Genomic DNA, 10,263 nt, shown 5'->3' with positions numbered 1-10,263 from the left:
AAGTAAGAATTAATTAAACTTGAATAATTCAAACCAAAAGAAGCCTAAAAATGGAAGGTAAAGTCAACCTTCTTATAAACCATCAAATGACTAAAAATTTCCCAAACTAAAAGTTTATTTGAAGATAAAAGAAAAAGGGCAAAAGATCAAGACGAATATCAACAAACCTGTAATCGGTCCAAAATCAACGTCAAAATCTATCCCATAAGAAATCAAAGGATTGTATAATAGGAAATCACTGCACAAGTAAATGCCACTCCCACGAGTTCAAATTTACATGAAAAATATGGTGTAACCATTTAATAATTTATCAATGATATAATCGATTCGATCTGAAAAATTAAAAATAAAAATAGTTGACTGAAATTAAAAAAAAAAAAAGAAAAGAAGAAGTATTCGGTTTCCCCAATCTTTTGTAAGCCATTGCGTGTTGTTATAAATTTCTGGACTCCATTTCTTCAAACTACTCTCTCTCTCTCTCATTTCTCAAACATGTCATCCATGGCTTCTTCTTCTTCTTCGTCTCAATCTTTTTCTTCGTTCATTACCAGAACTATTCTTCTTGTTTCCCTCGTGGGTTTTCTTCTCCCATCACAACTACATGCCCTGAAATCACCCTTTTCCCCTATCGACCTTCTTCCTTTGCTACCCAGACAGGTCTCATGGCCGGTTCTCAACTATCTCAACAACGCCGCCGACCTTCTTCCTACTTTCGTTGGAGCTGTCACTTCTCCTGACAACTCTATTCAGTGGCAAGGTGCTTGCTTCTATAAAAACACTGCTTGGATTGAATTTCATAACAAGTCTGGCTCCGAATTTGGCGGTGGTACCCTTCATATAAAGGTGTGTTCCAGCTTTTTTTTTAGTTTCGTATTATTTTGGATTGAGTTTTGTGGGGGTTTGATGTTTTTAAACTAGAAGATTCTGACAAATTGCTGTGCTATGGAGTGTGTAGTTTATTGATTGTAGTGTAGCTGATTTGTTTTGCTTCCTGATAGAGTAGGGTTGTTAATTTTTAATAAGTCTAATTTGAGCTTGTGGGGTTTTGAATTAAATTTATAATTTTGATGGCAGTTAGTGAGTTGGAAGAATGAACCTAACGTTTACTCTGTGGATATCACGTATGAGGTCTTAAATTGATCCCTTACGATTCGTATCACTTTTCTTGCTAGATTGAATTAATCGACAGAAGAATTTTTCCCTTTGGATTATTTGTTTGTGTTTTTACAAACTGTGAGTTCCGGGATCTTTATCTATTTGTTTTTTGTGTTTGATTTTTATAGGAATCTGATTTCATCTTTATTAAAAATGTAAATCTTTTCTTCTGTTTTTTCGCTTTTTGATTTCATTTTTTGAACCGGAAGAGGATTGCGGGTTTTCGAGATGTGCCATGTTTGAGGGTTTTTTTCGCCCAAATTCTCGACTATTGGAAAATAATTAAGCGTTAGGTTTGATAAGGATTATTTTGATGCTGTCCTCTAGCATGGTATTACAAAACATATATGAAAGAATTTGACTGCCAGTTGCAAGTTTGATGTAGCTTCAACAATTAATATATGTCCTATGCAGGCTAGTGATGCACATAGTTGGACGTGTATGGATCTTTATATATTTGCAACTCCATACCGCATAACGTGGGACTACTATTTCCTGTCTAGAGAACATACTCTTGAGATTGCAGAATGGGAAGGAAAAGAAGAATTTGAATATGTAAGTTGCTTGCATGATGGTACAAGATGATCTTTTAAAAGTTAGCAACTCCTTTTTTTAAATTTGGCGGTATCTTATTCTGAGATCAGGTTAAAAAGGCAGGGGTTTCCATTTTCCTCTTGCAAGCTGGAGTATTGAAAACCCTTCAAGCATTGATCGATGTCCTCCCTTTGTTTGCAACTTCTGACTGGGGCGAGCAATCTAATATTAAATTTCTTGAGAATCACATGGGTACCACTTTTGAGGAACGTCATCATCCATGGACTACGACTATTGATGTTGATGATATTCACTCTGGAGACTTTTTAGCACTATCCAAAATTCGTGGTCCATGGGGTGCTTTTGAGACTCTACAGAAGTGGGTTACTGGATCATATGCTGGTCATTCTGCTGTTTTCTTAAGGGACTCTGAAGGAGAGCTGTGGGTTGCTGAATCTGGGCGGGGTACTGGAGTGGTATGTGTGCTTTTATTCTTCTTGTAGAAGGGTGATAGGATATTATTATTCTTGCAGAAGAATGATAGTATTTAAAGCTTTTGTGTGCTTTTGTTCTTCTTGCAGGAGGATGATATTATTGATATTTTACCATGGGATAAGTGGTGGGACTACACACTCAACAACGACTCATCCAATCCCCATGTTGCATTTCTTCCTTTGCATCCTGATTTACGGGCAAAGTTCAATGAGACTGCTGCATGGGAGTATGTAAGGAGCATGGTTGGGAAACCATATGGTTATCATAACTTGATATTTAGTTGGATTGACACCACGCATGGAAACTATCCACCGCCCTTGGATGCTCATTTGGTATAAATCTGTACTTTCTTTTCTATTTGACTAAGAAACAACTTCCCAGTTACATGATGAAAGGAATGAGTGTTCAAAGGATACAAACTCCCAAAATGAGTGGAGAAAAACATACAAACGACAAATACGAGTAAATAGAGATTAGCCATGAAAATAAATAAACATTTAGACAGCTAAGAACTTTTTGAAAATCTTGTTCTGAAAGACTTAAGGAGCAGGGGAATGAATGATGAAACTATGAATAAGACCTTCACCAAAGATTGAAAACCTATAGCTACTTCAATTGTTTCAAAAGGAAACCAAGAATCGACTGCCAACAAACATAAAACCATTCAAAACCCATCATAAAGCAACCTGATGCAACAAACACAGAAAACTTCTTAATACCAATGAGATTGATCCAATCAAACTCCCTAACTTTAATCCATTTCTGCACATGACACCTAAAAAAACTCTTCCCCATCTCAAGGTTTGGAGCTGTTAGTGATGATGCATCATTTTCCAGCATACTGTGCCATTTTTAAGTCTTTTTTTCAACTCTTATCATAAGATAAGACAAGTTGAATATTGAGCTCGACCCTTGCGTAAGGAAAAAATGCTTGGTCCTTCGGACAACCAAATCAATGTAAAAAAGGTTTGGTCCTTTGGACTGGTCCTCTGGACTCATTCATTCCACTAGAATAGTTCTTCTTTGATTTCCTTTTGGGTTCATTTTCACCTCTTTTTGCTTAACACATGCATTCTGAGAAAGAGAAAGCCTAGTGAAGTGCGAACCTACTAAAAGAAAAGGAAGAAAATCAATGAACAAGGAGAAGAAGATAACAGTTTTGATTGAATGTCATAAAATCAATGAACAAGAGCCTAGAGAAAATATAGAGAGAGGTAGGAGGATAGGCTGAATTCCAAATAGTAGGTATTAGCTAGCTAAAATGGACATTTAGTCACTTCTGAGTCCTCCGCCTACAACAATCAGTGGAATTAATGGAAAGCCTTGGCTTTTGGTAGTCCCTCGAACCACTACTTTCTTGGGAATTGAACAGATGTAAGTATCGTTTGTTCTCTTGTTTACTGTGCCGTTCTTGAAAAACTCTTGGAACACCTTACGTAAATCTACTTTAATGCTGTTTGAACCTTTTCTCATTAATTTTTCATTGGAAGCATCAGGCCCAGGAATTTGAGGTTCCCATATAAGACCTAGCTGCAAAAGTGTCCCCCTCATCTTTATTGAATGCTTATTTGATCTGTCTATTGCTCCTTTAAGTGATGTACCTTATAAACTTGACTTGACATGTTATTCCGTCTAGTGGTAGTTTTAGATTCCAATATCTGTTTATTTGATCAACATGAGTGAAAAGGGGTTGTGATAATTGAGATTCAAAACCTATATGATATTAAATATATGAACTTGGTTTAATGATGTTTAAATATTTACCTTACCTCTCAGCAATCATTGCCCTGGAAGCTCCTAAAGAGTTCTATCATTTAATTCTTTGAGTTTGATTGTTGGCACTATTTGACTACAGGTTGCTTCTGTTATGACAATATGGACACGAGTGAGGCCAACCCTTGCAGCAAACTTGTGGAATGAAGCTTTGAACATACGACTAGGAACAAAGGTAGTTATGATGCTTATCTGGTTAAAACAAAGAAATATTTATACGATTGTGGAGTTGAAGGTTTTGTGGAAAGGTTTTAGAGAGAACTTCTGTATTCTGTGTCCTCTAAGGTATCCCCTTACTATATACTGATAAAGAGACGAAAGTCAATCCCTAAGGCGATACAAAAACTCCTAGCTGATTAGAGATGGCTAGTAATTTTTCTTCACTTCCCCATTGCAACAGCAAAAAGTGTAAAAGAAAACATTCCTCACTCTCAAATGTGTATCAACCCACAATCCACATTCCATGTACTATGTAACTAACTTTTGGAGGTGATTCATGGTTCTGCCTTGCATATTAGTAATTGGTGTAATAACACTTTTATTGCTTTGGGATAGAGAAATGACAAACAAAGCTGATTCTTAGATGCCTTGAATCAAATTTGCTCCTTTGGCTGTATTTAATTAGATAGTAAATGTCAAAGGCACTTGGATCACTTTCTGTGAAAAGTGCTCTACATATTTCTCAATTTTATGTGTATAAAATTAAATGAACCACAATTACATGGAGGAAAAATGTGAAATAATACAAGGGCCTAAGAAAAAGAATCAAGTTCAATATCATTAGTGACGTCTGAAATTGGTCCATAGGTTTTTCCACATTCAATCCCCTTCCCTGCGGCATGAATCTTGATCCATTTTTGATTCCCAATGTTTTTCCCCCTCTCTCGCAGGGACTTGACCTTCCTGAGATTTTAGTTGAAGTTGAAAAGCAAGGATCATCTTTTGGCGAACTACTGGCTATTCCTGAACAGGATGACTGGATCTATGCTGACGGGAAGTCAGCATCATGTGTTGCTTTTATCCTTCAAATGTACAAGGAGGCTGGGCTTTTTGGTCCACTTGCAAGCTCAATTCAAGTCACCGAGTTCACAGTAAGTTCGCTGAGAATTTTCTGCTATATGTTCACATTCCTTTTTTTGATGAATGTTAAAAGGTTGGGTCAATTAATGTCGTATTCCTATTACTTTGTGCTGTTTTTGGTCGACAGACGTTGAAGAAACTAGAAGTTGACGGTGGAGGAACTTTTTTCTGTTTCATTAACCATCAATGGAGTGAACATAGCTTATAATCATTCTGTTCAACCTCCAACCCTTCAGTTTTAGATAATATTGAAAGAAACAATAAACAACGAACACAAGATTTACGAAACCCTAGTGTAGGGAGAAAATCACGGGAGAGAGTTTCTTATTATTTTTTGATGATTATTAAAGTACAAGGGGGAAATATTTATAGACAACACGAGCCTCATTAAAAGAGTAGAGATTAGGGCAAAGTAAATTACACAACTACCCTTGGGCTTTCAACATGACCCAAGCCCACTATTTCTAACACTCTCCTTAAAGTTGGAACATAAATGTTGAAAAGACCCAACTTGCTAACACACAAATCAAAACTTTGTTTAAGGAGTCCCTTTGTGAGTATATTAGCAATCTGTTGGCTTGAGGGTATGTAAGGGATGTAGATGCTACCATTGCCCAGTCTCTCTTCGATAAAATGTTTATCAATCTCCACATGTTTAGTTCTGTCATGTTGGACCGGGTTATTGGCAATGCTAATAGCTGCCTTGTTATCACATAATAGTTTTGTAGGCACCTCATAGTCCTAACAATGATGAGACAACACCTTCTGGATTCATATTTCCTCATTGATTCCCAAACTCATAGCCCCGTATTCTGCTTCAATGTTGCTTCTAGCCACAACTCCTTGCTTCTTACTTCTCCAAGTAACAAGATTGTCTCACACTAAGTTGCAGTATCCCGAGGTGGATTTTCTATCAAAATAGACTCTGTCCTGTCAAAATCAGTATAGGCCTCAAGACACCTTTTGTTTGTCTTCCTGAACCTAACCCTTTATCAGGAGTTAATTTTAAATACCTCATAATTTTGTTAACTGCCTCTATGTAGTCTTCACAAGGAGCTTGCATGAACTGATTGACAGTACTCACAACATACAAGATGTCTGGCCTAGTGTGAGATAAGTAAATCAGCTTTCCCACCAGGCATTGATATTTTTCTTTATAAACAGGAATCCTGTCACCTGAATTTCCAAGTTTAACCATTGAACTCAATAGGCGTATTAGCAGGATGATATCCCATCATACATGTTTGAGATAATAAATCCAGGGTGTATTTTTCTTTAGGACACGAAGATGTCCTCTCTGGACCTAGCAAGCTCCATGCTAAGGAAGCATTTCAGATCCTCCAAGTCTTTAATTTCAAACTCATTCCCCATCTTCTTCGTTAGTTGGATGATCTCAAGGCGTCATCCCCAAATAGCACAATGTCATCAACATAGAGAATCAATACTGTAATTTTCCCAGCCTTGGAGACTTTTGTGAATAAAGTGTGATCGAAGTGCTCTTGATTGTACCCATGAGACTTAATGAAAGTGGTAAATGTGTCAAACCAAGCTCTTGATGACTGTTTCAACCTGTACAAAAGCACCGAAGCTTGCAATTATCAAACTAAGCTTCAAATCCTGGAGGAGGACTCATGTACACTTCCTCATCTAAATCTCCATTCAAGAATGCATTATTAACATAAGTTAATATAGGGGTCAGTCTTTATTCACAACAACTGACCACAAGACTCTAATAATGCTTAATTTTACAATAGGAGAAAAGGTCTCAGAATAGTCAACCCCACAAGTCTGAATGAACTCTTTTGCAACTAACTAGGCCTTATGCTTGTGAAGGGTACCATCTGCTCAGTACTCGAGTGTAAACACCCATTTGCACCCTAGTCTTGTGTCTCTTAGGGAGTGTGTAGAGATTACTAGGTCTTGTTCTTTTCCAAGGCTCTCATTTCTTCCATGATAGTAGTTGTCCTCTCAGGGTACTCTGAGGCAAAGGTGGACATTCTTGGGTACCATAGTAGAGTCAAGGCTGGCAGTGAAGGTTCTGAACTAGGGTTAAAGGTTCTCGTACGAAACATAGTTAGAAATGGAGTGCTTTGTACAGGATTTGGTATCTTTCCTCAGCGCAATAGGAAGATCAAGAGATGGATCATACTTGCTGATGTTGGATGATCCTGCTTAGTTTCGTTTTCAGTAGATTCTGCAACAACCTCGTTCTCATCAGCCCTGTCCTCTCTATCTGTAATGCCCTAATTAACGCTGCCCTTCTCAACCATATCTTCGGGGACAGCTGTCTCGGATTTGTCATTCTCACCCACCTTACTGTCGTTAAGTGTGTTAGTGGAATTCGTCTTGAACTTGTCATTCTCACTCATTCTGTTATTAATATGCATGTCAATGAAATCAGTTATACCTTGATCTTGTAAAGGTTCAGAATCCTGGACCGGAGCCGGCTGAACAACAGGAGACCCAACTTTCTTTTTAAGATTCCTCCTATAGTAGGTTTTCGAGGGTACCTAATTTGTAGGTAGGACTGTACTCTGAGGACTTGGGTCAGGTAAGGTAACTAGAGTAGGACAGGTAGACTTTAAGAGAACTACACAGTTAGACTCTTCATTCACACTTTCCCCCTGAAGTAGGTTAACAGGAAAGAAAGGATGATCCTCAAGAAATGTGACATCCATGGAGACAGTATTCACGTGAAGATGGGTGGAAGTATTTATAGCCTCGTGGTGCATAGGATATCCAAGAAGCACGCAAGCTTGAGCCTGAACATTGAATTTATTTTGGTTAGGGTCATGGCTACGAACATAGGCTACGCACTCGAATACCCGAACGGTGAAAAACCAATAAAGAACATACACAAGATTTACGTGCAAACCCTAGTGCATGGTGAAAAACCATGGGAGAGATTTCTTATTATTTTTTAAGGATGATAAAAGTACAAGGAGAAAATAGTTATAGGCAACACGAGCCCCACTAAAGAATAAAAATTAGGGCAAAGTAAATTACACAACTATCCTTAGACTTTCGACATGGCCCAAGCCCATTTTTTCTATCAGAGAGTGTCTACGTCTGTAAGTTTTAATAGGAAACTAGAAGAGGTACTGTGTCTTACCCAATCAGTTGTCATATATTTTTCATTTCTATATCTCCTTTAAATAGGAATAGGGAGTATGCCTTTTATATTGAAGTTAAGTTTGTAATAGTTTGGGCGAGAAGTTTGACCCTCTCGAATTGCTCACCAGTTGATAGGTTGTAATTTCTATTTGTGTAGTAAATAAAGAGACACCTGTCACACTCCTTGGAGTAGGAATAGCCCATATTTTGTTTAAATTTCAACAATATTTGGTTAAATTGTAAGTTTAGTCTTTGAATTTTTGTATTTGTGTTCAGTAAATCTCTCAACTTTAGAGAGTTTGTAATGGGTCTCTAAATTCTAAAATTTTCTAATAGATTCATAAATTTTTAACTTTGTGTCTAATAGGTCTTTGATAGGTCCTTGAAGTATTCAACATTTTTTGAAATTAACTATTAGACGTAAATCGAATTTTGTGTGAAATAGGACCAACCCTATGTTGTATAGAATAGATGTGTGAATTTTAAATTAATGTGAAGTAGGTTCAACGTTTAAGGACATATTCAAGGATTTATTGGATAATAAATTGAAAGTTTGTTAACTGGGCATTTAGACAAAATCAAAAGTAATCTATAAGAACCTAGAACCTAGATCTCTGTTGTCTTGAGAATGGTAGATGTGCTATCTTTCTCTGCTTCCTTTTATAGACATGGTTACTAATAACGTGTATTTGTTTTGTATCGGGTAAATAGTTCTGGTGAGAAAAAAATGTAATTTTGATATGTGTTTAGATTTTAACGTTCTGTAATGTGTAATCTTGATCTTTTGCTGTGTTTTGGGTCTTTAATATTCTATGGATAAAAAATGCAGATTAAAGATGCATATACTCTCAACTTTTATGAAAACAACTCAACCCGCCTCCCAAAGTGGTGTCATGGTAGGGACGACGTCAAGCTTCCATATTGCCAGATTCTTGGGAAGTATCGAATGGATTTACAAGGATATAATAGCATTGATCCCTATAAACATATGAATGAAAGGTGCCCTTCGCTTCCAACCGAGTACTTCCGTCCAAAGAATTGCTAGAAATGTGACGAAAGTTCCTGTGGGTAGAATGTGTAGAGTATTTGATGAAATAAAGTAGTCCGTCAGTGTAGCTGCTAGAATGTTTATAGTACAAATTGTAAATACACCACACGTTGCCCGATGCAGAGTAACTGTTATTAGTTTAATGTACATTACATGCCATGACTCTGTATTGAGTTTCAAGTGTGTTACGATTTCTATTGTTGCAGTGAGTTTGCTGGAGCTTTTACATATTCAGCGATATGTAGTAATGTGTAGCACATCGTTGCTTCAGTACTGTTCCAACTTGTCATTCCCATGGAAAATTCAAATAAAGAGATATCTCTCTCAAACAGAAAAAAGGTTACGTTAACTTTTTTCTGTACATATGGAAAATCAAGCATACTTATAAAGTTACGAGCTGATGTTTGGCAAATCTCGGTGAAGTGAGCTATTTATATTTATTGAGTTTCTATTTGATCAGGCTTTGTGAAATAACCTGCATTCAACACTAATGGAATATAGCTTTTCATATTGACAATGAGTAACTGAACACCCTCAGTATAATTTGGAAGTGCATTTTTAGATTTTCAATTTGGTATTTGAACAGTATGGATTCACAATGAACCAACCGGCAGATTCAACTCTTCAAGATCAATTGGTTTGGACTTGTGTTTTGTTTTATTTGAGCTATATCCCAGTCATGGATGGATATAGTTTATGAGACTTGAATCTATGTGATAGATCACGAGCTTTGAATCAATAAGCATCAACAATTTTTCCGACATCAATAATTTCTCGTAGGAAAATTCTGTTGACTGCATTGTCGTTAGGTATTCAGATGGGTTTTCACTCCTTTCTTCATCCATCCTCCCTCACACTATGGGTATCAAAGGTTGAAAAGTGGAAAAGAGCTTGTAGCCTCAATGGTACAAGTTGACGGTATAAAGACCATGATGTTTGACCTGAACATGTCAAAGCTGAACGGTTTGACCGGCTCAATTCTAATAGACTAGTTTTTGACGTTTCGATATTACTGAAAGGGCCCCTTTAGATTGCAAATTCCTGAGTTTTAAATGTCTGAAAAA

The 10,263-nt window shown here is 37.0% G+C and overlaps 1 protein-coding gene across 1 annotated transcript; it reads left to right on the top strand.

Annotated features, from left to right (window-relative positions):
• The first annotated feature begins 377 nt into the window (after nt 1-377).
• Nucleotides 378-9,571, top strand: LOC103494941 (uncharacterized). The gene is made up of 7 exons (XM_008456329.3): nt 378-843; nt 1,570-1,710; nt 1,800-2,165; nt 2,271-2,516; nt 4,040-4,132; nt 4,848-5,048; nt 8,981-9,571. Exons 1-7 carry the CDS (start codon nt 493-495, stop codon nt 9,194-9,196), a joined length of 1,614 nt encoding a protein of 537 aa, XP_008454551.1. The 5' UTR covers nt 378-492; the 3' UTR covers nt 9,197-9,571.
• The last annotated feature ends 692 nt before the right edge of the window (nt 9,572-10,263 follow it).

This window comes from Cucumis melo, chromosome 4 (genome assembly GCF_025177605.1).
Source record: "Cucumis melo cultivar AY chromosome 4, USDA_Cmelo_AY_1.0, whole genome shotgun sequence".
Taxonomy (NCBI): domain Eukaryota; kingdom Viridiplantae; phylum Streptophyta; class Magnoliopsida; order Cucurbitales; family Cucurbitaceae; genus Cucumis; species Cucumis melo.
Note: the sequence above shows the minus strand (reverse complement) of the source record. Positions and strands in the feature narration are given on the sequence as shown.